Source organism: Dama dama, chromosome 1, assembly GCF_033118175.1.
Source record: "Dama dama isolate Ldn47 chromosome 1, ASM3311817v1, whole genome shotgun sequence".
In the NCBI taxonomy this organism is placed as follows: Eukaryota; Metazoa; Chordata; class Mammalia; order Artiodactyla; family Cervidae; genus Dama; species Dama dama.
In genome coordinates, this window is record NC_083681.1 from 26585142 (window position 1) to 26612209 (window position 27068).

At 45.4% G+C, this 27068-nt stretch overlaps 1 protein-coding gene across 2 annotated transcripts in view; it reads right to left on the reverse strand.

Moving 5' to 3' along the window:
• Positions 1-7714: 7714 nt before the first annotated feature.
• Positions 7715-27068, reverse strand: part of CADM1 (cell adhesion molecule 1) — a 350167-nt gene continuing 330813 nt past the window's right edge. For both annotated transcript variants that reach the window (XM_061145060.1, XM_061145059.1), the window contains 2 exons: positions 12793-12924; positions 7715-10750 (listed from right to left, as the gene is read on the reverse strand). In XM_061145060.1, coding sequence (XP_061001043.1) covers positions 10632-10750; positions 12793-12924 — 251 coding nt within the window. In that variant the 3' untranslated portion in view covers positions 7715-10631. The remainder of the gene's footprint in view (positions 10751-12792; positions 12925-27068) is intronic.

Here is a 27068-nt window from a genome sequence, read left to right on the forward strand (position 1 = left end):
ACAGAGGGAATCCTCAAAACTACAGAACTGTTGGTTAGAAAAAAGAAAGAAAGCAGGCTTTACCAGGATATTTCCAGGAAAAAAAGAAGAATAGATAAAAGACTAATCCAACCACAGATGAGAAAAAAAAATATCTCTCTGATTATTCAATAATTTATTGAACACAGGGCCAGATACTGTGCTTGGCTTCTGAGATACACAGTCAGATCAGATACAGCCTCTACTCTCAGGGAATTTACTGTTTTATTGAGGGAGACAGAAAGGTAAACAAACAGTTCAGATATGTGATAAGGACTCAAATTGAAGTAAGCGTGAGAGGTTGGGAAAGCACAGAGAAGTCACCTAAGGCAGGCAGATGCTCCTGGAAGGTTCAAAGGCACAGAGGTGTGACCAGGAATGAATGGAATGGAACTTGAGGGGAAGTAAGGTGTGGTGTGCGGGGTAGGGGGGCAAGTAGGAAAGTGGGTGTGAGAGATGGAGGGTCACGGGGCAGACTGAAGAGGATCAAACTAAACTGATAGCAGATCATGAGCACTTGGACTTATTCTGCAGTCTGAGTTCAGCCAAGAATGGTTTCCAAGCAGGGGAGGGACTACATGCACTCCAGTTAGGGCTGATGTTGGCCTGAGGCACCGGGGATCCAGGGAAGAGGCCATTGCATTCCTGTCATTGAAGGAAAGGGCCTGGAGCCAGCCAGTGCCGTGGAAATGGTGAGGTGGGTCAACTGGAGATGTATTTAGGGAACAGTGGGCGGGGTTGGTAACCAGTCGGAAGTGGGAGATGAGTGTAAGAGAGGACTCAAGAATGACTCCCAGGTTTCTGGTTATTCGTTGAGAAAGGGGATGTAAGAGAAGGAACAGATTTGGAGCAGAGACTTTTCATTTCCCCCAAACCTGATGATCCTCAGGCAGGCGCCATGCCCCAGTAGGGCCCTTGGAAAGCAGTCAGGAAAACCCACCAAAACTCTTTAAGAGGTGTGGCGAGTAGGGATGCAGAGTCACTAGTAGATTATGAGTTTCTCTATGGGGATTCCTGGCCAAGACAGAAACATGGCCCAGAGATCAAATACTAGAGATCTTTCCATTTGGCCTCAGAAGAAAGGTGCTTGAAACCAGCAGGGATGAAGAAGGAACATGATGGGCACCTCTAAGACTGTTGAACGCAGTTGTGATTCATAGTTGGCGAAGGAGTTTATTGGATGTTAGCTCATGAAAGCTCCAAGCTATATCCAGAAGTCTGTAGTTTCCCAGACTAGCAACGGAACCTATGTAACAGCATGTTGAATTGAGACACAGACATCTATCAATTGCACCAAAATTCATTGGCTTAAACTCCATCACCCAGAGCTGACCCTTTCCTACCGCAGGAAGTAATGGGCTAGAAATAAGTGCCATCAGAAGCTGAGTCTAAGTAGATCTGTGATCATAGACATTTTGAGACACGGATTCGGTGTGGGCTTTCAAACAGATGGATCCTCTAGCATGAAATTGCCAAGAGTAAAAAGAGAACGCTAGTTTAATACACACGGCTGGGGAAGAGGCCGGGGCTGGATTCCCCAGTCCTGGCCCAGGACTTGCTCAGCATTCACAGCAAGTATGCAGCCCCAGAGCAAAGCAACCACATTTCTCTCCCCGGTTTTTGATGTTGGCAAAGGGAAGACAAACGAGGGTTCTCTGGTTTGGGGACGGCGTGAATGAACCACACGTGTCCATAAATAAACCAGGAGCCCTCCAAACACACTGCTCATTTGTTCGCACAAAAGCCAGGCTGGCAGCCCTCTCACCGAGCCATGTTCGCAGTTGGATCCTTAATGCATTGTGAGCGTTCAATCAAACTTTTAGTGGTGAAACTCTGGGAGCAGAAAGCCAGCGAAGCCCAAATGGTCCCTTGGCTTTTCCATCTTTTGTGGCTGCCTGGCTGAGCTCTTGTGGGCTTTGTTGTCAACAAACTCCTGGCTTGCCTTTGAGCACTCCAAATTATTGAAAATGACTACAGCTTAAGACTGGCAGGATGATTGTTAAAAAACAGCCCTGGCATTAATCATAGCTTAAGAGCTTTTGGAAAATGATTCTAATTCAGAAGGGGTGGCTTACAAAGAGGCTTGTCGAAAGCGAAGCAGGCATCAGATTCTGAAAGGCAAAAAAAACCCTCCTTGGTACCCACACCTGGCTCCTTCCCGAAACCCAGCTGGCAGGAGCGTGGGGGGAGCCGTTCACCCCACCAGCTCATCCTGTCTGAGGCCACCTTGGGCCTGCCACAGGGCCCACAGCATGTGAGTCCCACAGCATGCCTCCCCCTGGATCCAGGGCTCTTGAGATTGGAAAGGCTTCTGGGAGCGCCCACAGTCACAAGTTTACTAGCGGTCCTCAGAATAAGGAAGAAGTGGCTGGGCGCCTCATATTCTGTCAACAGTTGGATGCCTTAGAACCGGTGCTAAAATAAGCTGTGTGCACAGAGGCAGCTGCGTGGGCAAACACATGGTCAGCATTTGCAAGGAGCCAGGCAGGGCAACGAGCTAATCCTTCTGCCTCTTGCCTGCCTGGCACAACAAAGGAGAATGATTTTTGCCATCAGCATTCTCCCTATCACAGAATCATTGCACAATTTAGTATGATTAATGGTTTCCATTTAGGAGAAGCTGAGAATGAAAACAGTGGGGGAGAGGCGGCAACCCGGCTGGGGGTGTTTGTGGCTGCACCTCGGGCAGAAGGGTGGGGGAGATCTGGCCAATGGCCTCTACCTTTCCTGCAGGCACGACTGGGGAGGCACTCTGGGGCGAAGAGACACATGGCTTTGGACATGCATTTGCAGGAACAGTCTGAAAGCTGCAACCTTGTGATGCACTGTTTGCTGTTTCCTCCTTGCAGCCTTCCAAATGTTTGCGTAGGAGAAGCTACTCCCGCTTGACCAGCCCAAGGGAGGGCTTTTCCTCCCAGAGGTTCCTAACTAAGGGTTGGCTCTGGGAGGCAGCATGGTGATGGGGCTGGATGGCTGAAATTCGCAGAACTACCTATGCCACTTCTTGGCATTCCTGATGGCCACGTGGGGGTGCCATACAGGGAAAGACCCCACCTTTGCACTAGGACGATAGCTGTGACCTTCAGCACGGCCACCTCTGTCTCTGGAGCTCCGCGGGTGCACCTAGTCTCAGCTCTGAGCGGCTGGCTCCCCCGGGAGTTCTTCTCTGCTCTGCATCGTCCTTCCCTTTCCACGTCTGCAGGCTCTGCTTCTGGTCAGATTTCACGGCTGCTGGAGGTGAGTGGTGAGACAGAGGCCACCGTAGCCAGAGACTTGTGGGTGCTGATAGAAACCAACCAGGAAAACAGAGGATTCAAGAGGGCTTTTTTTTTTTTTTTTTTTTTTTAAGCAATAGCCACTGTTACTGAAGCCAGAGAAGGAGAAAATTGGTGATCTTGGCTGGGTCTAGCGTGACTCAGAACCCTTCTTGATGCATTGGTGTCTCTGCAAGGAAATCTATTATTTTCCATAAACTGTCTTAAGCATCTCCCAGGCTACATTTCTGGCTGTGTTAAGAATCAAGCCATCAAGAACAGCTGTGAATGTTACACACTTTCAGCAGCAGCAATGGGCTTTGGCAGGGAAGTAGGAGCAAAAAAACCCAAGTAGGACATTTCAGTTGACAGTAATGGCATTTTCCCTTCCTTGTCCAAACGATAAAAGATTCATGCTCCTAATTGCAACACTATAGCTGCCCCCATCACTTTATTCTGGGAGAGGAGGTTAGAGAAAACAGGCCTAGAGAGAGGGAGAGAAAGAAAGAGAGAGAGAGATGGATAGTAATTTCATCACTAGCTAACAGAGACTGATTAGTGCAGAAGGCTTCCTTCCATAGCAATACTTTTTAATCAGGGCTGCTGTGTCTGGGCAAACAGCTTTTGTGGATTAGCTAGACTGGAGCCTGCCAGCATCCGTTGCAAGTTTAAACGATGAAATACACAACTACAGAGAAACAAACCAAAAAGAGTAATAAAGTCACACATTTCAATATTCAGTAACCATTAAGGGATTTAAATATTTGCTTGCTATTAAAGGCTTGCATTAGGCTCTTCCAACACCAGCTCTGGAAGACTGAAATATCAATTACGGATCAATTTTCCCCCTAAGTAAACACTAATGCAGGATAAACAGTATTAGAAGATGCAATCGTAACATTGCTGACTTCAGGATGGACTTCCTGCTGGTAACAGCAAGTTTAAGCCTGGTGATTAATTAACCTGAGAAGATAGCACTTAAGGAAGATTTAAGATGATCATGTCTGAAATATGATTGTAAGCAGTGCGCGTCTAGAGGGCAGCTGAAGTCCTGCGTTGATTTCACCCTCAGTGACAGTCTTCATTTTCCCTGGAATCACCACCCACAGCTCAACACCTCCAAGGATTAGGAGGGAGTAAAATGGGAATTGAGGGTGGGTGTGTACGTGTGTCAAGAGAAAAAGCAGTAGATTTTAAGTTCCTTGCTGGAATTAATTCCATATTTCAATATGCAAGGTTCCAGTTGCATTTCCTGCACTGACCACCAGGGGCAGTAGACATTCTATGTTCACTTAGGAAGGAAAAATAAAAACAAAAAAACAAAACAGATTTTGCCTGGAAACTGAGGGTTGAAAGACTTGAAAATGATTCTTGATTTAAAGTCTAAGTTTTGGGGTGCTCACATTATTCTTGTGCTTATCAGCCTCTTGCCAGCACGTGGTGTGGGTTGGGGGGGTTGGTGGGGGGTGGGTGGAGGGTTTGGGGGGTTGGTATGGGGGTGTTGAATACTGTGGCTCTTACTGGAGGCACATTTCACAATTTTGAGATAAGCACAAGGCAGAGATTATGGTGTGTATTTTTCCAATATGGCATACCTCATTCTAAAGGCTCCTTACAATATATGTGGGCAAGGGCGAGGGTTTGCTTAGCTGTTTACCCAAAATGTCATCCCCCACTGGGAAGGACAGATATGCTGTCCCAGCAGCTCCTTGAGAATAATGGGTTGTATAGGGCCGGCTGGCTCATTACTGCAAGTCCAATCTGAAAGCTGCTATATGGAGGATGGACTTATAAATGTCAAGATTGAAATACAGAATTGGCGACCTGTTCAGACTAAGTGGAAAGTGAGATTCAGGCAATCGGATGCTTGGCTGTCTCCCTGTAATGATCTACTACTTGCTGAGTGCCTACTACGTACCTGCGACTGACTTCAATTTATTGGCCCACAGGTTCTCTTGGACGACGGCCAAGAGTCGCTTTCCCTTCTCTTGTACAGTGTCAGGACGTCTAAGTGCTTTTGTTCTGGCACAAATTTCACCCTGAAGGAGTTTGGCTGTAAGTTCTTTATGACTAAGGGCCATGTACTTAGTATCCTGAGAAAAGGGTGTGAGTGTAATAAAGGTCTTAGGTAGGCATGATTTTATAATAAAACCAAAATATCTTTGCTTTAGCAGGGTCCTTCCACCTATAGCACAGTGACTGCCTGTCACTGTTGTTTAAAGGCTCTGGATGGCAGAATCAAAGGAACATTTCTCCATGGAGTTAAGTCCACAGCAGTGCAAGAATTACATTGCAAGTAGACAAGGGGACAGTGAAAGATTGCACCAATTAACACCCGCATAGCACCTCAGGGTTCCAGTTGATGTATTTGGAGAACGCAAGCTGGCCAAAACATTTGTGAAAACTCTCTGGAGGAACTGAGGACCGTTTCACTCCCACACCAAAGGAAGGACCAGGCCACGTATCAAGCTCCTGCTGATGTGGGCTGCTTCGGGCACCTTCTTTGCATACCCATGGAACTCAACCACCACCTCATATTTGCCTCAGTTCAGTTAAGGTCTTCTTGGGTCCCCCTTCTCTGCAGGTCACAGCTGAATCTGGAGTCTCTTGTTACAGACAAGGGGAGTGGGTGTGGGACACTAAACATTCCATATGCCGTGTGGCCTGGAATAACTACACTAGTGAGTGGTGAGGACAAGGGGATCCTTGGACGTTCTAAGACCAGCTTCACAAGGGCACGGGATGTCCACATGCATAGGAGCCCAGATAGCTCCCTCCACTTGAGTCCTAACTGCATCTTGGTAGCCTTGGGTAACCTTCTTTCTTTAACCACCATTTGCTTCTATCCTATATTATGACTAACAAGTAATGGGTACTGAGTCCACATCTGGCATATTACTCACTAAGCACTTCCAACCAACCTGACTTCTCTCTTAACATGGTGACCCCACCCTTACAGAGCAGGAAAACAAGGCCAGGTAGGTGGGGGAACTCGCCCAAGGTTTCACAGCCAGCAAATGATGGGGTGGGGGTAGGGACCCAGGCAGTCTCTTAGATCTCTCCAGTCTCCCTTGATCTCTAGGCTCTATCACTACAGGTCTTTTTACAGAGGCCGATGAATCAGGGCTCCCCACTGCTCCCTGCCCTGGGGCAGAGGCTGGGAGAGGCCTCTGGAATCTTAACTCTTGTCTGGACTTTGAGAACACCCACAAGACTGATCCCACCCTCCACGCCTTCCTTGATTTTGCTTTATTCTTCCCATGCGAATCAGCAGGCTGGCTGGGCTTAATGCTGTTTGTACCTCCTTCTCTTTCCACTAAACCATCCTTAAACGTCCAGCTGGGGTCCCAGCTCCTCCAGGACGCTGTCTTCAGTCTCCAGCCTCCTGGTTTCCCTTCTCCAAGAAATTCCCCTGGCACGCTCTGGCCTCCTTAATTATATTTGGGATACCTCCCCCATGGCTGGGGACCAATTCATGTCTTCCTGTGGGTGTCACTGATGCCCCGGTTAGTCTCCAGGGACGACCTTCCACTTCCCTGTGTTTCTCACAAGGCTGAACGTGCAGCAGGAGCTCCATAACCGCGTGTCTGATTTGCTGATTTTTACAGAGACAGGTGAGAGGCCAGGCCGGGATGGGAGAGGCTGAATTGAGGCCCACAGCCTCATTTGGATTTTCTAGAGCTTACCTTTTCTCCCACTGCTGAGCTCTCCCCGTCACCTGCCTGAAGAGAGAGAAAAGCGGGACGGACTCAGCCACAGCTGGGTGAGCAGTGGGAAAGGGCTGTCTGGGGCCGCTCACGTGTGATCTGAGCATTTGAGAGATTGGTCGCCGTGCAGTGCGGTCACTGCTCGTCTGGGCCTGCAAGGCAAGGGGGAAGGTGACAGATCGAAGCAGGCGGTCCACCCGGCCCAGAAGCCCCGGCAGCCTAGACAGTAAGTGAGAGCGATCTCCCGCAGGTAGCCAGGCGCGTCCTCTGCAGATCTTGTCTTTTTGTTAAAGGAGAGAGTACTTGAAATGAAGAAGGAAGGATGATTGTGAAGACACGAAATCCCAAAGGAAGAGACAGGTGGAGCAGCCAACACAGGGGGTGGGTGGGGTGGTGGGTGGAAACAGGGGAGTGGGGGCAGGAGACGGATCACCGGAGGGGCCGTTCCCCGCTGGCCTGCCACTGCAGCTGGTGCACCTGCACAAAATCACTGGGTCCCCACGCGATGCCAGACACCTGGCCCACCTGTCCACTAAGAGGGGAGGAGAGAACGAGAACAGGAAGGATGAGCAGAGGAAGAAAAGGTGGCTCCAAGAAGCCCGGCCAACAGCACCTCCGAGCACCTACTGCCCGTGTATCCGGCGCTGCGTGGGGTCCTAAGGTGGACGTTGGACCAGGGGCCCATCGTCTCCCAGGCTGAGGCGTCCGTAAGAAGTCCATAATGAGATGAAAGGATCACTTTGTAACATTAATTTTTTTTTATTAAGAAGACAGATATTTTATAGTACTTCTTTTTTTTTCTTTTTTTTTTGTAAAAATGGTATACATGAACCAATACAAAATGCGAATGGAACATATGGATATGGAATTTCTTACACCGTAACATCGTTCATGTACACCTTAAAAACAGAACTGGCCTAAAGGGAAAAGTCAGACGTCGGTGTGACTAAAGAACAAGCTTATTTGGCATCAATTATACATCCTTCATTATTTTATATTCCTTTAAAAAACACAAAAAACAAGTTTGTTCTTTCTTCACTCTAAAAAAAGTGATCAACCTGTACAAAGTAATACTCAACAATACATTTCAAACAGTGCACTGTATACTTAAGAAAAAAATACATAAACCAATATACAACTAAAATCCATAATTTCCTGTTTTTGCTTTGTTTTATTATTATTATTATTATTATTTTTCCAATGCGTGGGGCCTACACTTTGCAATCTACCTGAGACGGAAAACACCAATCAAAACACATGAACCTGAGACATGTCGACATTTTAAGCCATAGAGTCACATCGGAGCACTGCACTACTGTACACTTGTCAGAACAGAAAGATGGGAGGTCCCCAAAAATGAGATGCCAATTCGATGAGCAATGGTAGGGTTTTTTTTTCTTTTTTTTTTTTTGTTGTTGTTTTTGTTTTTTTCCTAAAAAGAACAGCTGGAAAAAAACCTTTCAACGACATGCTAAATGGTTCTCACCCTTTGATACGATTATACTATGGTCGGAATGGGTGCTAAGGGCTCGGAATAGAGCTGCACATTATAAAATTCATTGAAAAAGGGATGTTCATTGTGGCTTTTTGTCTTGGTTAAGTGCCTAGGGATAGGAGAGGGGAAAACAAAATGCTGCTCGATATGGATTTTCTTTTACGTACCAGTCCATTCCCAAAAGGCCCCCATATTGCAATGGTTCTATCAAAGGTTAAAATAAAAACAAGAAAAATAAACACGCTTTCAAATAACAAAGAGTTGACACTTTTTCCCCTTAAATAAATCAGCGTAAGTTTTCCACATAATGTAACAATAGTAAAAATGCACCTTGCAAAATCCAAAATTACTCACTGAAAATGTTATATAATATATATTTATATATATATAGATCTATCTTTTTTTTTTTTTTTTTTTTTTGATGCCATCTTTCCATAGGGACTGTATTCTGGAGTCTGGAGCCTTACCAAAGCATATGGTAAGAGTTTAGTTTTCGTCCGTCAGGACTACTTCTAGATTTCCTAGACGTTTCAATGAAAATCCCATTTCTTTAAAAAACGTCAATGGTAACTGGACTCCTCTTCCTTTTCCCAAGGCTCCCCATCTAAGATATGTTCAAGGTAACTTATTTTAGTAGCTATGCACTATGGCTGCCATCATGCGAGGATCAGTAATTTTTTGGCAGATGGTTCTTAAGGCTGAGGAAAGAGGCCAAGGCTAGTGTATGAAAGGTAAAAAGATAAAAACACTCACATCTGAGTTTTGATTAAGTAACTGAAAAACCCCTTCATGCTGCTTTTCCACCTCTGCTCTGACCTTTCGAGAACTGAGATGGACGGCGGACCGGTCTGAGAACAATACCGACCCTTCTTTTGTACCTCCTGCCTTTGTCAAGCCAAATCGTAAGGAATGAAAGTTTCACACGGATTCGAGTTGGAAATCCCAGCATGACAAATATCTGTAATATACAGTACATGCAGGCCACATCCCACTGCCTTCCTAACTAAGCACAAAGGAAAAAAAGAAAAAGACAAAGAAAAAAAAAAACAAACCAAAAACCTGTCCCATTCAGTCATTCGCACACCACATGGACTTGCTTTTTCCTACAAATTAGTGAGAAGTAAGGCCGATTGGGAAAGGTGGATGGAATCATTTGGAACAGAAATAACCAGAGCAGAACTGTCTTTCCCCCCTCCCTACTTCCCCTCCTGTGGCAACTCAAATTCATCCACTTATATAAAAGGAACAGACCTCACCTGTCAGGTCTGTTTAGGGCACTGAAAAAGGAGGAGCCCTTTCTGCCCCAAACCTTTCTGGACAGCGTGGGGTATTATCTATACTGAGCCGTCTACAGATACAGAATTAAAGACAGTTTCAATCTCATTGTGACACACCTCACTTGCAGATAACCCTGTACAGTAATGTAGTTCCACAGCAAACAGAACAGTTTCTGAATCACAGTCTAAGTTTCTAGTCTTCACTGCTCTAAAGTATTTGAAACATGGGCAGCAGCAAAGAGTTCTCATGGTTTGTTCACCCAAATCTTTACGACAACAGAGAAGAATGCATTATGGATACACTAAATTCTGAACTATGAAATCTAAACTGTGCTGGTTCTCCTTTTATGAAACTGAATTTTGAACAGAAAGCTTCAAAAATAAACAGAGGAAAGGAAAAACAATAACAAACTAAGGAGGGTCAAAAGGTTCTAAGGAATCCCAGCAGGCAAATTCCAAAATGGGAGATTTTGGGGGAAAAAAAAAAAAATCCAAAAATTTGTTGGGAAAAATAAATTCGCACAAAGGAGGGAGGGAAAAGAAAAAAAGGAACACAACCAACAAACGAAAAACAAGGCACAGAATTTTCTGCAATCTATCCAAACTAAATCCAAGCGTCCAAGTTTGACTTGGTAGGAAGAAATAAAAATTGAAAAACCAAACAATCAGAAAAAGAGGTGTCAAACAGCAGAGTGTACTTTTCAAAGAACATTTCTTTTCGTTTTTTTTTTTTACACAGCAAATCCCAAGCCTTCCCAGTCTCACACCTTTCCACCCATTCATAAAAAAACACACGAATTTCTCGCAAGTTCCAATATCACTGTCTCTTTATCATCTAAATAGGGCCAGTTGGACACCTCATTGAAACAAAAGGGCTGATCTAGATGAAGTACTCTTTCTTTTCTTCAGAGTTGTTCTGTCCTCCTTCTGCATTGATTATAGCTGTGTCTGCGTCTGCTGCGTCATCGGCTCCTTTGGCTTCATGAGTGAAGTATGTACCTGAAAGATGAAGGGGTAAAGCACCGTGACTGTCTGATGGCCGCTGTGTAAAGTGGTACAGAGATGGCAACTTGCTTTATGGCCATCATCAGCCGAAGTGGTGTGCAGGCAGCAGAGGGGAAAAAACAATTGGAAGAAGAGAGCGAGGTGGGTGAGACAAATGGGGATCCGGGGGTTCCAAAGGCACCACTCCAACTGAACCGCTGCGATATAATTCAGCAAATGAGACATTAGAGCCGTGATTATGACCAGAGGATGTCAGCAGAAGAAGACGTGAGTGGGAGCTAAAAATGCAGGAGGCTGGAGAGCTGCTGACAGTAAACGCCCAGGACCAATGGCCAGATACGTGCACGTACATGGTTAGAGACCAAAGCGAGGAAGAGCAATTAGCCAATAAATGAATTAGGGCCCTGCTGGTTTTCTACCGTCATCTCACACTGTTTATTTGAACCCTCACCTCCTGTCTTCAGGAGGCACTGGGGCCTGTCCATTAGTGAGCATGTGCTTGAACCTGCACAAGTACATTTGATTTTTCTTCTGCCTCCCATTGCAGAGTGGGGTTCCAGATTGAGAAATAATTTGATGTCGTAACAGCTGGAAGCAAGGCATGGGATCCGCCTTAAGAAACGAGTGACTCCTGCTTCTGACGTCACTCCAGCCGGGACCCACATTCACGGATTTGCTAATTGGCACAGCCACTTTATCATGACGACAGACAGAACATTAACGGGGCTGGTGACACTCTTTATCAGCAAGTCCCAACAGTTTACGTGGAGAAAGACAAGGGTTGCACCTCTGCATGAAATATAGGTAGAGCTGGCACTGCCCGTGACAATCAAATCACCCTCCTCCCGTTGGGTATCGTGCTTGCAAAGACTCTTAAGTAAGAAAAGTCTGTTGAACTTTCACGTTTTCAGAGTGACAGATCCGAGAAGGCAGACAGTCGGACGGTCCCCTCATGTCCCTCTTTCCTCTGTAGAGTACGCCCTCCTCCCAGCAACTCCCAGGCATTGTGCAGACTTTAGCCCTGCTCTCTCGCCTGACCTCCCTGGCTCTATCAAGCTTAACACCAAGAGGCCGGGAGTTCTCCGCCAAACAGGCTGCCTCTTGGGGGTGGGCAGAGTAGACAGAGCACTGGGCGTGGGCAGAACCCCCAGTACGGAGGGCCCCAAACTGTTTTACACTCGAGATGGGCACTTTGGATTCTAAAGGTGATTCTCAAGCACCTTGGACCTCCATTGCTGTGCTCAGGGGACCCACCCTGAACCCAAGGTCTGCCATCCGGCAGTCTGCCAGCGCCTCGAGTTCATACTACAGGAAAGGCCCGGAAGCCCACTGCACAGCGCTTGAGAAAAATACCCGAGAAAGACCAGGGCCAACAAAGAAAAGGAAGAATAAATTACCGAGAGGGAGAAGAGGCTCAGAGCAGCGTGGGGTAGAGAGGAGGAGCGCTCGCAAAGATGATTGCCCATCTAGACTGCATGGTTGATAAGTGTGATGATTAATGGCAATTTAAATCAATTGCACTGATAATTTTAAAAATACATATTTATGTGGCTTTTAAGGCACATCAAACCAAGGAAATATTCTAGCCACTGTGACCAGCTTACCCCAGCACTGGGGGCCGGGGCACAGGGCTAGCCCACATATTTCCCACAAAGCAGAAGGTCATGAGGGTGCTTTTACCCTCTTTATCATTTTGGGGTTCACGCCACACCTCACACACCAGCCCCTTATATTTTTTACTCTATCCCCGATGATGGATTGTAGAATAACAAACCTATAAAGCTTTTTATTTAGAGAAAAATCCAAATCAAGGAGTGCTACTCATCAACTCTCAGAGTCCTTCCTAATCAGCGGCTGTTAAGATTTTTGTTTTTTTTCTGTTTTTCTCTCCCAGTTCCAGGAATCGAAGAGGCTGTGTGGCCCCAGAAACCCAACTGCCTATTCAAGGACAAGCTTGCCAAGTCCCGCAAAGGCAGGGGCCGTGGTGACACGAGGCCTCCTGGCTGCCCAAGCTTACAGGAGGCCCCCTGGCTTACCTTTATGTCTGGCAAAATAGCGCCCCAGAATGATGAGCAAACACAGCATGGCAAACACCACCACAGCCACGACGCCGCCAATCACGGCGTGGTCCACCGCCCTGATCGCGCCTTCTTCACCTGCTCGAGAATCTGTTGAGATCAGAAGAGGAATAGGGATGTAGAGTCTATTAGGAGACACCAGAAACCCTGGAGACACTGCCTCCAGGATCAGAGGTCACTTCCTTTCTTAATGGAGGAGTCAGGATAGTCGAGATGGATCGAGTGCCACCGAGGGGACCTGTCCAGTGCTGAATTGACCTGTTCTCCTCTCAAGGCAATTTCATCCTAAGCGGCATCGGATGCTAACACGTGTGAACACGCTTAGGGATCAGAGAGAGAAGAAAGAGTCTGTCCAATCCTGGCCTGGTCTTGGTGTTCACCTTCTCTGTAACCAGCTGCAGATCCTATGCAGGAGGCTGACCTAACTATTTAAGGGAGCTCAGAAAGGCACCTTCAAGCAGCGACAGGAGCTGTGGAAGGGCGGCTGGAGCATCTTTCTAGAGATGCCCCACAACTTATTCCCCACGAGGCATTTGCATGGGAAAAGCAAGGAGCTCAAAAGCCCCAGCTGCCTAGAGATAAAACAAGGATTAGGGGACTAGAGACAAGTGACATGCCTGCTACATTTAGGATGTATGAGGGAGTAAGCCTCTGTCTAAAAACCTAAAAACCTATTTCAAAAAAAGACAGCAAGGAATAATTGTCCATTGCCACAGACGGTTTTTCTTTTATTTATTTAACACTCCACAATGTAATTAATTTTCCTTTATAAGCATCACTCCCTGGGGATGTCTTCTTTCGACTGAGGAACGACATGTTTGGCTGGGGAACAACTCCAAAATGAACCCCGAATGAGCTATGGCCATGCAGAATGGATGTATGGCAGTGTAAACAATTTTAATTTAGGAATGTGGCTACATCACCCCTTGCTGAAATTCTAATGGCACCCGAGATTTATAATGTAGTAAAAAACAATTATTCTCCCGTTGATTAATACATTAACATTTTCGAGTGGAAGCTAAACCATTGTCTTTTTTTTATTGAGTCAAGTACGACACCTCCATTAAAATGATTTACTAGCTGTACCTTACAATTTAAGCACAGCAGCAACAGAAACGGTAAAAATCTTTTAACTTTACATGATTTGTGAAGTCATATGTGAAGGATTTACCATTTAAATCTTTCAGTACAAGAAGCACATGGCCTATAAATCTGTCCCCGTAGCAGTTGCTGGACGCCTAAGAGAAATGCATTTCACCAGGAAGACGGAGAGTGCAAATTCGAGTCAATTTTTAAGAAAGATTTATCTCTGTCTCTCTCCAAAGAACAGAGCAAATCTCTGAAGCCTCCACCTCTAATAATATTTGAAGTTTATCGATCAAGTGTACAGATCCGTGACAGCTAAAGGTAATGGTGCTCTTTTGAGCCGAAACCTGATACAACGCTTTCAGCAGGAGGGCATGATTTACACTTTCTATCGATATTTCCAATTCTGCTCTGAGATTAAGTACTGAAGGATGTGGGGAAATAACTCGTGACTGAGGGTTCCATGAAAAGTGTTTTAATTAAAAGAGTTTAAATTAAAAAATGGAGTATTTAAAGTGTTTCATTAAGTTACCATTGGAAGGACGATCAAAAAAAAAAAAAAATCCCCACTCCAAACCCAAACAGCAATGTGGATGGAATCGGAGGCAGCAGCGGGTCGCCCAGGACAACAGGATGATGGGAGTTTAATTGGAGAATGGAGATGGGTTGGAGGCAGAGTGCACTGCAGCCAATTAGCCCGCTCTGTGACGCACGGGCCCCTCCAGCCACACGTCTAATAAGCTCGCCTTGAAATGTGGCAGAGAGGAGTCTCCCCCTGCATCCCAAAGTGCTGCCTACTGCAGAAGCGGCAGCCTCCGTGTCTTGAAAGTCATTTCAACAAGGCAGAACTCAGCTACGGAAACTTTTTTTTCCTTTTCTTCTTTTAAGACAACAGGGCTTGTTGAAGGGGCGAGCTCCCAGGAGGATGTACCACGACACATGGTTATCTGCTGGAGGGCAATGCTTTACACGCCAGAGACTCTCACCCCAACTGCACAGGTTCAAAATTGCTCACAGGGAGACCAAGGTCATGGAAAAGCCAGAAAGCTGTGCTTCCCTTAGGGAGCTGTCAAAATAGGGGCTCTTGTGGGAATGAGAATTAACTCCTCTCCAATGGCCACGAGCTTCAGACCTATTGAAAGATGAGGCTCTTTCAACTAACTCCCCGTGTCTTAGAACGGGGTGAGAAAAACAAAGTGATTCCGGCTACTAAGCAGCGGGGAAAGCTGGGTTCAAGAGGCAAGAGGTGAAGAGAGGTCCCGTCCCAGGAAGATGGAGCAGAGAGAAGTTGCCCCTTCTAGACTTAACCCACTGAGGGAAGCACTCTTGTGCTCTCTGTTCCAAGACTGCCTCCTCCATGCCGAGGTGCAGGACCATCCTAGAAGCCTAGGAAAAGAAAGCCAGAGAGAGAGAAGTTGGGAGGGAGGGAAGAGAGATGAAGAAGGAGAGGGAAGCTCTGATAAGAGAAAAACAACCAACCAATATCATAGGGTACGTATCTGTGGGATTAATTTCTCCAGTCAAAAATCATTCATTTGACCTTTGCTTTCCAGAAACTCAGAGCTGAAGAGGCTCATTTCTTCTTGCCCTGTGCCCACATTAAATACCTAGGTTCTAGTTATCTTTCTCATCCTCAGGGACATACATATTTTATAGATAACTTATTTATAAGGGTAATCTCTCCAGCTATCTTCCGATACTCACTTTGATCAGAAAGTTTACTACCACCACTTAATCACTGAGACATCTCTCGGGCCTTCAATTACTGCGGACGGACACAGAAGGTAAGTGGTGTTGAACTGACAGGGAACAGAGTGGGCTGCAGCTCTGCCCCACCTCGTTCCATCCCTGGCCTGCCCCGGGGTTTGTTGCGGGAGGCCCTGATGCAGTTCTGGCTGTCCTCCAGCGTCTGGTGTGGCCTGGCTTCCTCTATGAAGAGTGGCGCTGTCTCCAGACTCGTCTCATTCCTTTTTGTGTGTCCACATGTGGGCTGAGTGGGGAGTTTTTCTAGTGTCGTTGATTGGTCCAAGGTGGCAGCTCAGTTAGTAAAGAATCTGCCTGCAATGCAGGAGACCCTGCTTCGATTCCTGGGTCAGGAAGATTCACCGGAGAAGGGGTAGGCTACCCACTCCAGTATTCTGGCCTGGAGAATTCCACGGACAGAGGAGCCTGGCAGATTATAGTTCATGGGATAGAAAAAGTCAGACATGATTGAGCGACTTTCATTTTTTGGGTGGGGGGCCCAGGTGAAGGCTGGTTCCCTACCCCTGGATGCTGTGGGCCTCGCTCACAGCCCTAAGCAGTTACACAGGCTGCTACACAGAAAGGAACCAGGCTATGGGAGCAGAATGCAAACTGGACCCCAGAGCAGTGTCACCAACCAATAGGAGCATGGGGCCCACAAGGTCCACTGGCCGAGTGACCTTCTTGTCCTGCTCACAACTGCTCCTCGAGCAACTCCCTCACACAGGAGACTCTGGAAACGCCCGTGCCTTTCACCATCACCCACACATCCTGCGGGGTGCAGAGCCTTTCCCTCGGGTCCCATCAGTTTCTCTGGGGAACATCCTCTCCAGATTTCAGGCTGCTTTTCGAATCAGGCAGAGAAGGAAGCCTACAGATTCTACAGCCGCCCTCAGCTTCTACACTGTTGTTGTTTAGTCGCTAAGTCAGGTTTGACTCTCTGTGACCCTATAGACTGTAGTCTGTCAGGCTCCTCTGTCCATGGGATTTCCCAGGCAAGAATACTGGAGTGGGTTGCTATTTCCTTCTCCAGGGGATCTTCCTGACTCAGGGATGGAATGCATGTTTCATGCATTGGCAGGTGGATTCTTTATCGCTGAGCCACCAGGGAAGCCCTAGCTTCTACATTACCTAATGTGTAATACAGCGAGCTGGTGGGAAATTGCTATATAGCACAAGGAGCTCAACCCAGTGCTCTGTGATGATCTAGAGGGGCGGGGGGTGGGTGAGAGGGAGGCCCGAGAGGGAGGGAAACATATGTATATTTATGGCTGATTCACATTGTTGTATGGTAGAAACCAACACAACATTGTAAAGCAATTATCCTCCAATTAAAAATAAAAAAATTACTTATTAAAAAAAGTATGTGGGCATTAAAGCACTAGTAAAGCATTAAAGTGCATTAAAACACCGATCCTCAGGCAGTGGACAGCTCTTGGTTTAGAAGGGAGTGTTTTCCTATCTTTAAGAGACACAACTGTCCCTCTCACTTAGTACGGTGTAACTGTTCACTTCTGCTGAGAGTTCCCCATCAATCACTTCTCACGGGACTTCGGGTGACTCAGGCCTCGTCCTTCTGTGAGCCGGATTTTCAGGGGCACTGCGCAGCTGCTGGGAAGTGTCAGCTCAGAGATGGGGCACAGTCCTTCCCGCATGGTCCCGGGCTGCAGGCCCTGGAGGCTCTGAGTGTGACATGAGACTCTTTAAGGACAGATCAATCATGGACTGTTTAGTATTCGTGAGTTAGCTCTTCTTTGGGCCAAAAGCTGGAACAACCTGACTCCAGGTGAGGGTTTACGAGCAGCTTACAGAATACTAAGTTGGCTACCACTGCTTGGGTCACAGTTTCAACTACCCGGGGTTCCCATTAGCATCTTAGAAACTGCAAGGACAAAAAACTTCAAAGACTGTCCCAAGAGTGATGCCCGGACCTGCTCAGTTTTCTTTACTTTGGGGCCGGGTGACCTGGCTTGACCCTTTCCTCGTGGGCAATGTGCAGGGGGTAAGTTCTAAAGGCACTTGTTCCCTAGGGCCCAACAAGAAAAGTGATGGTGGGGAACTTCAGTCTCCTTCCTCTCCCTCCAGGGGCCTCCCCTTTCTCTACCCGCTCTTATTCCTCAAACGTCTTGCCAGGGTCTCCTGAGCTCCGGACTCTGGCAGTCACACGGCCTGTGTTAAAACAGGGTGCTGTAACAGATCCCGGTTTCTACGGCTACTTTACCACCTGGCACGGGACGCCTGACATCAACTGCTGCGTGAATGCCTTAATCATGGATCTGTGAAAAGCCCAGAAGCCTCCGCTGCCAGAGGCAGAGATCCATGGATAGCCACGGAATGGCCAGGATGTCCTAGACAAGCTCCTGGCAGACAGGGACCTTGGCAGAGGGGTCACCGAGCCAAGTGCCAACTGCAACTGCAGCCAGGCTACTTTCTCCTTGGAGGAGCTGAAGTGTGATATAGTCATACAGTTCAAAGACATGGAAGGGGACGGGACGACCACCCTACCTTGGCTTCCTTCACATTTCAACCCTCCCTTGGCCTCGGCTAGAAGGCATACTCAAAAACTTGGGGAGAGCTAGACACTCCCCTTAAATGCACATACTATTTTTTAACAATGGTTATAAACTACCCAAGGTCTTATCTTTAAAATTAATACCAAAGACATGGGGAAGTTCTAAGGAGATGGGTCTTCCTACCTGTACTATCCTATATTTAACCTTCTGCCACTTCTCTATGAATGACTGTTGCCTGTTGACCTTTGGGAAAAGTGTAACTGTTGACTTTTCACAACAGTTCTGTCTGTCACTTGCTTTAGTTCTATTCTTTTTTCCTAGGCTGAGGTCTGATTGGACAAGTGAGTTTAATTAGAAACTTCGAGAAGCAGTGTTCATAGTGGAAATGCTGCCCCCTGCTTCCTAGGGCTATAGGGATTACTAGATCTCAGAGGATGCTTAATGACCATGACGTCATTGGCTACTTCTTACTGGAAAGAAAGAAAAAGCTTGACAGTGGATTTTTCACATCCGAGACGAAACCAGATTCTGACCTCAAAGATAAAACCAGTCCCCAAACCTGGCACCATCTGAGAACTACAGCTTCTCATTCTCATCACCTATTGTAGCTCCCATCACGACAACAAAAATAAGTGTGCATTTTAAAAAGCACAACTTTATTACTGAAGGGGAACAAACTGAATGGCATGCGCTGACAAAATGCCACATTATTTGCTAATCCTAATATGTTATTCTTCTTTAAGATTTGCTTTTCTCAGCACCAATTCAATTATAGATGCTACAAATCCTTCTGACATTTAATTCCCTCTTGTCAGAGAGTAGTAAATGTATACAGTACATGCACAGCTTTCCCATTAAGATGTTAATACATATTGGAGCACACCAGCCTCCATGCAGCATAACCTTTCTTTTCTGTCTTCTGAGAGAGTGGAAGGGAAGGAATAAATGTAAGGCAAGAAAATCATGAAGGTTCTCATACAACATCCCAGGCATCTAAGACTATCCTTCAGCTGCATCTCATTCTAGCAGTGTAACTCCAGCTATGCTAACGTTTCAAAAGAACTATGTTAAGCTACTTAAAGAAAAACTGCAGTCATCATCATCACCATCATCCTGCCGCCCAGAGCTCCGTCGGCATTCACTGACATCAGAAGTACTGTGCGCGGGCTCTGGTTGTACAATGATCAGGACCCGTGCTCTTAGGCAGTTACTGTCTATCTTTTTCTCCAGAAAGAGGCCCAGACAGGAGATGCCAGAAGAGGTAGGAGCTCACCTGCTGTGTGGCCTGCTGGAAAATGCCCTGGACTTGCCCACAGCCTTCTAGGCCAGGCTAGAAGCTGGGCTGCACTGCTTTTCTCTGTGGCTTTAGGCAGGTCAATAAGCCACTCTCAGCCACATACAATTCAGAGGACTGTTTTGAGGAGCCAGTGTATTGCTGAATATGAAGGGGCCTCTCTGGGCTGGGGCTTGGCATGTCATAGACACTCGACAGGTGTTTGTCAAATTGAAACCCACTGTCATAAAGCCCAAGGCGGGCTTTATTCCAGTTCTAATCACTGATTCCAGGCAAATACTTATAGCATTTGGAGTAAGGGCTGCACTGCACACTTAGTGCCGTTCTCAGAGGTTAAGATGCCCCAGAGACACTAGCTGAGGTGAAGTCACCAAGCCTCTTCTTTTCATTCATGCAGAATGGCACACAGTGTGACTGGTGGTCTGGGGCGGTGGTCAAGGCTGTGGGCCTGCCGAAGGCCACTCCGTCCAAGTAATAACTCAGGTGTACCATTTAAGCATCAGGATATTAAGCTCTTGTCAGCTAAGCATGAGAACAAGATTTTTTTTTTTTTTTTTAATACTGATTTCTCTCCCTTCTCAAGTGACTTGATTTTGTTAATTTAACCAACAGTGGAAACGACTTGATGCAACAGGATGCAAGCGCTCCCAAGGCATTAAGCATCACCAGAGAGACCGTAAGGCACACTCCTGAGTCCTCTCTACTCTCTAATGATGACGACTTAGAAGTGTGATTGCCTTTTCCATTTTAAGCAACAGGAAGGCACTGAGGATGAGACTGGAGTTTTCCTTAAAGGAGTAGACACCTGATAAAGAGGACAGACTTGTGAAGTATTTCCAAACATACATTTCCCACTAGAATCTCTCTCTGGAGAAAGATGCATCAGTGGACCTTAGGCATTTGGGGGTGTGAGGATGGATTAATGAATATGGTGAAGTCACCCCAAAGCAGTGTCCAACCTGTAGAACTGGAATTCACATTTTGTGTTGGAGCCTGCCAACTTATCAATTTGGAAGGAAAAGTTCCTATTTGATGGTCTCCTTCCTCCCCATGGGGGAAACAGTAGCATGTTGGATTATGGGAAGATCAGCAACATCATGAAATTCAAACTCATGTTGTGGTAAAGTCATGGCCAAGCTGGCACAGACCCGGTATGATTTGCCAGTCTACTGCCTTGTATTAAATGGAATTTTGCAATAAGGGAATCTACATGTTTTAACCCTCTGCAACCCAGCACCTTCCCATGGCATTCAGGACCGGCTCAGGGGGAAATCCATCCCACAATTTAGGAGATCAATGGGATAATGGTGCTGAAAACAGCGGAGCAGAGTTTAAGGTCGCCACTGGATGGGAAAGAGCTTGATTCAATGCTGGGAAAGATCTTTCCTGGTTGTCAGCAATATACCTGATGGGCTCTGGAGAAACCAGCTTTCCCTGCCTCTTTCTTTGCAAGCACAGACTGAATCAAAAAGGGCCCAAGAGGAAAAGATTCTCAAGATCCCAGAACAAAGGAAGTGTGGATTTCACAGGGGAAGGATAATCACTTTTTAAACCAAAGTCTCTGTATCCCAAAAAGGCAGGAAATTCTATGTTTGAATTCTGATTCTGTCTCTTGAGTAAATCATTTAACCTCAGGAGCCCCAGCGTCTTCATTTGTAAACAACCCTTCCTCAATGATCCCACAGGATTTTCGGAACAATCCTCCCAAGCTGGCTCACGCTCGTCTCTTGGTCTTCCTGTCCCACTGGCCTCCCCTTGTGCGCATTTGTACCCTCCACCTCTTCCCAGTAGTTATTCGCTTTCGTCTTACCCAGGTTTATTTTTCTCATAGCAGTAGTCTGACATTTCACTGTGCTTTGAGCCTGTCTCCCGGACAAGAACATGACTGCCTGAGGGCAGGATCCTGGCGTGTGAAATCTGGGGCAGCTCCAGCCCCTGGTTGGTTTTGTTCACTGCTGCATCCCTGGTGCCCAGACCTGTGCCTAGCACACAGGAGCTCAAACAACTGCTGAACGAATGCGGATCACTGAGATTACGTGTGTGCCTGAGCTCTCTAAGCGCTCAAGCACTATACAAATACAAGCTAAAGAAGACCTCACTTGAAATTTAGGGGCCATATCTTAAATGTGTCTACCTAGTCCAGCTGGGTTTTGATGTTTTTCTTTATCATCATCATTATTATTACTAGTCTAACAACAACAAAAAATGCAATTGCCTGTTTGCCAAATCTAGGCCATACTTTATGTGGGAGCCAGTAAGGAAAGAGTCCCCCTAAATACTAGGTCTACTGACAGTTCCTTACACATATTTTAAGCAAGTTAAGTCAGACTTTGAGGACACCCACCAGACAGATGGTCATATATTCCACCCCAGAACTGACAATCTGGATCTGAAGGCCTTTCAGGGCTTCCATTAAATGAAGTGTTAGTTGCTCAGTTGTGTCCAACTTCTTGCGACCCCACGGACTATAGCCTGCCAGGCTCTTGTGTCCATGAAGTTCTCCAGGCAAGAATACTGGAATGGGTTGCCATTTCCTTCTCCAGGGAAATGGAGAATTTCCTTTCTCCCGACCCAGCGATCAAACCCAGGTTTCCTGCAATGCAGGTAGATTCTTTCCGTCTGAGTAACCAGGGAAGCTCCATTAACTAAACCAAGACCATATTTTAAGCCCATGTTTCCTCTTTAATCATTTAAGGGACTAGAGTTAGCTCACCTAGATCCTTCCTTAACAACTAACATGAATTATCAAGGCCACTTAGAATTTGCCTTCCATCCACACTTTCCTATGGATTGTGAGGGAGAAGTTTTTTCTTCCAGATCACTTTCTTGTATTAGGGCTGGAACTGAAAACTTGTCTTTGGGAAGCATGAGAGCTCTGAAATTTCTTGTTGGTGCCTTTGCTTCAAAAGCAGAAGCCTGATGGATTGCTCTGATTGTGCCAGAAGGCTATTCTCTGGCACGCTGTATATTTACCACCATACTCCACTAAACAGTCCCCAAAGGCCCTTCCATTGCTGAAGGGAGCAAGGCAGTTGGGAGACATTTTTTAAAAAGTTTTAAAATAAAATAGAAGGATAAATAGGCTTGAAGCCATACTATTCCACATGGGTGGCAATAACCACCAGCTGTCACAGGGAAACAGCAGATGTAATTGATAAAACAATTGAAAACTCTTGTGGATCCATCATCAATAAAGTTAACACCCAAAAAGTCAATGAAAGGGTTCAAAGTAGAACTGGAGAAGTTCCCCAGGTCCACCAATAATTAAATCACTGAACTACACACAAGCATAATTTTTTAATGCAGATTAAAGAGGAGGATCAGCTGGGCAACTTGCTTTGCTGGGTAAGGCTGGGGCACCATATGGTGCTTATGAAATTGTCATTAGCTGAGGTGGCAGTGGTGAATCAGGGAGGAGGAGGGGAACAGGGGGCGAGCAGAAGACAGACCAGCATTATTTTGAAGGAAAAAGCAGGATGTAACATTTATCCATAACAAGGGAAGAATGAAATTTCTACCCAGATGGAGCAGGGAATGGACGGTAATATTATTCATTACCACAGTTTAGCATTAAATGTGCAACACCTCCTCTAATTTATTGATGGACTGTTTAAGACGGGTGTTAACCTGTTTGTCTTGTCTTATAATTGAATTCAGTCTCCAGGCTACAGAAATTTGAGAAGTTCATCCTTTCTCAATCAATATGCTCCCCTTCAGTGACCCATTTCAAGACAGCTTCATAAAAAATAATGTATTTTGTTTTAATAAATTTAAACACTATGACAGCTGCTCAATTTTTATTGGGTGTTTTTTTTTTTCCCTTCAGACGTCTCTTTGCTGCCGAGTGAAGCCATGCTCACAATCAATAGTAATTGATTAATCAGCATCCCCTTTGAACAAAGGTGCTAATCAGTTTTTGATTAGTTCATCAAACCAGATGCAAAGGCAGCCCAGCCCCTGCCTGATGGATCATCAGGGTTCTACTTGACTTATGGCTTCTGTGCAATGTGTGACTGCAGTGTTCCTGGATGGGGAGGGGGGAACAACGTAATTATTAATTTAACCGAATTATTATGAACACAAACAGTTGTTGGTTTATTGCTCTCGACTCAGGGGTGATTGATAGAGCTGCGGCAAGGCTGCATCTGACTTGGTGCAGAGCTGAGAGACCCACAGTAGTCTTTAACTGATGATGCTGGAGGAAGGGGTAATGGCTGCTTTAGTCCCCTTTTCCTAAGGAGGAGAAAAATGACTTCTGCATATCTGAGTGATCCTTGTCTGGCTGATATGCCAAGAGGGATCAGGGCCAAGGAGAACTCAGTCCCTTCTTAGGATCCTTGAGATGATCCAATTGCCACTGTGTCACAGGGCTGTTTTATTTAGGGTCAGGGTCAGAAATGAGTGGACTACTTACACTCAGCATGATATTCTAAGCAGGGAGAAGGACTCATCTACTCTCACTTCAAAAGAAAAAGATCAGGCTAATGTTTTTGCAACTTCTCTAAATCCATCACAAACTGGAGGCAAAAATAAAACACTGCTTTGATGGCCAGCTATCTTTCTAATCTTCTATTTATCTATCTAAATTCCTTGGGATTTGAATTCAGTTATTCGTCCAACAAGCATCAGTTGAGAGTTTACAACACAACAGGTGTACAGCAGTGAACAAAACCGATATGGCCTCCTGGAGCTTCCACTCTGCGGGAAAATCCAACAGTTCAAGTTCAGACTGGGACATGCTACCTAGCAGAAAAATAAAGGCATCCTTGAGGCTTGACAGAAGCACAGAGGAGGCAATAAATCTACTGACTGTGAAAGACAGTGGTACTAGCTCATTCTCTCACTGGGTAAGTAAGACCTGCAGTTAAAGCCACACCTCAACAACCACCAACTATTCAAGGGAGCTGCAGTGAAACCTCTCCAAGAAGGGCAACATGGAACCCTTGTTTCCAAATGGCTGGATCTACGGTCCTATGCCTTGGTTTCTCCTAATGAGGAAGGGCCCTTCCTTACTGACTTACTAAGAAGCAACTGATCAAAATGTTCAGGAGCTATAGCTGGTTGGCAGTGAAGTACCAGGACATCATGGGAGACCATATAATTGTTTAGCTCTGACCATTTTAAATCTCCTTCCCCTCCTTTTTAGGATATGCTTCTTCTTCTGGATTAGTAACACCTAAATCCTGGAATCAAGCATGAAACCTACTTTTGCAAGAGCTCAGTGTGCTGTGAAAAAGGTCTGAGGTGGATAATTAGTTTACATCATGGTGTGTGACAAAACAATTACCCCCCTCCCTTCCTCTCTTCCCCTCCCTGCCCCCACCTTCTAAGATTAACTATGACCTGGCTTTTCTAGTATATTCCACAGAAGGGGATGATCAATATGAGTTTGTTTTTTTTTTTTAAATAAAGATCTTGTCTCATAATCCAACATCCTTAAAAAGCTTTGAAATGCAACAAATTTTTCATGAACCATTATATACTTAGAACATAAAAATTATTTTAAGCCAGTGAACAGAGTGGCTTTAGCACAATCCTAAAGATGATTTGACCTCTACTGCTTTACAGAGTCAGCCCCAATTTGAAATATACATGCAATATACTATCAGAGAAATACACAGGGAAGAGAGGTGGGTGGGGAGGAAGAAAGTGTTAATAAAAATCTGTTCTTTCTTTAGTCTCAAAACCCATAGTTTTGAATTAACTGCTGAGTGATCCAAATGGCCATGTTGTGGAAGTGGACGGAGGGCCCACAGGTTGGACACTGCAGAGCCTTTTACCTAATGACTAGCCCTTACCTGAGAGGTCCTCACTGTCCAGTTCTTCTGCGGAATTGGGCAACTGAGTAAGGCCTTACAAGTAAAAACAAATCGTTTTTCTTTTCATTCCTCAAGGGACATAAACAAAACACTTAAGAACTGAGGATGAATTTCTTAAAATTTAAAAAAAAAAAACATGAGCCAAATCTCTTGCCATCTCTCTCTTTTTTGGAGAGCTTAAATGTATTAATCCATAAGTACATTTCTCCAATCATTTCATTTTGTTATGGATACACAATCGAGGCAGAAAGATTCCTCAGTCTCCACTTTCAAAGCACATGAAACATGAAGGTGAATGTTTCAAATCACTCATTCATAACGGCATGCAGAAAGAAAAAAAATAAATAAAGCCTGATTGTTCGCTGTCGATGCTCTGATAGAGCTCTTAAATACAAATATATTTAGATGTTACATACTGATGTATGTAACTTTTAGTTCACATTTTACTATAAATTGAAATTCCTGGCCAAGACTGACAAACACAGTTCATTATCAGTTGATGATGATCTTGGATCATTTATTTCAAAATGGTGAGGCATCTGCTAACTGCAGATTGCAGGTTATGCTTTCATCAGAAAATCTGATTTGCAAAATATTTTTCAAAAAGAGAATTTCAAAAACCAGTGGTATTCCTGAAAAAAAATGAAACCCTCAAAGCTGAAAAAGCAGTTAGGTCAGGAGATAATCAAGTGGAGCCTGAAATGCCTGTATCCGAGTTAGCACCAATGTTGGCCAGCTGGGACGGCTCTCAGCTAGCTGTGTTTGGAGGGGAAAGAGGTGAAGGCGGAAACAGATAAACCATGGGGGGCTTAGTGAGGAGACGGCCTCCCTCTCCTCTTGCTGTATTTGCAGGCTACTCCCTTTAATGAAGTTAAAAGCACCACAAAATCTTAGGCAATCAAGGGGTCCTTTACTTGTTTCTCCCTGTTTAGCTCAAAGTCGTGTCTGGTTTGAGCAGACCTGCTCCAGGTCCCCTCGTCTGCACAATAATTGGCTAATATTTCTCTGATGAGATTTGTCACTTTTGAAGATACCTGTGGACCTGTAAAGTGGAATAAGGGGCATGCTTTTTTTTTTTTTTTCCATCTTTCTCTTCTCTTATGGTTAAGCACAAAATATACTCAGTAAGTAGTTGCTGAATTAATGATTTGGGAGTAATGCTCAGTGAACTAACAGCAAAAGCATAATAGCAACTAAAACAAATGCTCTGGAAATAAGCAATGTCAAACTGATCACACGATTCAAAAGGTCCCAAATCAACAGAAACACTTATGTAGAAATGGACAGTAAAAGCTTGGATTTTGTAAGTTGTTTTATAAAGAAACCAAATGAATATTGATAGCTCAGTTGTGTCCAACTCTTTGCGACCCCATGGACTATATAGTTCATGGAATTCTCCAGGCCAGAATACTGGAGTGGGTAGTCGTTTCCCTTCTCCAGGGGATCTTCCCAATCCAGGGATCGAACCAGGGTCTACTGCATGCAGGCAGATTCTTTACCAGCTGAGCTATCAGGGAAGCTCCTTTATAAAGAAGCCAACTGAATACTGGTAGTTAGGTTGGTGCTGTGAAAGAGTCATATGAGCGCTTGAAGAATTTCTATCATGACCCTTGGATGCCAATATTCAAGGACATGTGCCAATTAAACATGGGAGGATTCAAAATTCATGGATGTTCCCAAACTATGGATTTAGGCAACCATGGGAAAGCAGTGAGTAATGCAATAAATTACAGAGGCAACTGAGTAGGGATGTTGTGCACTGGTTCTGAAATCTGATTG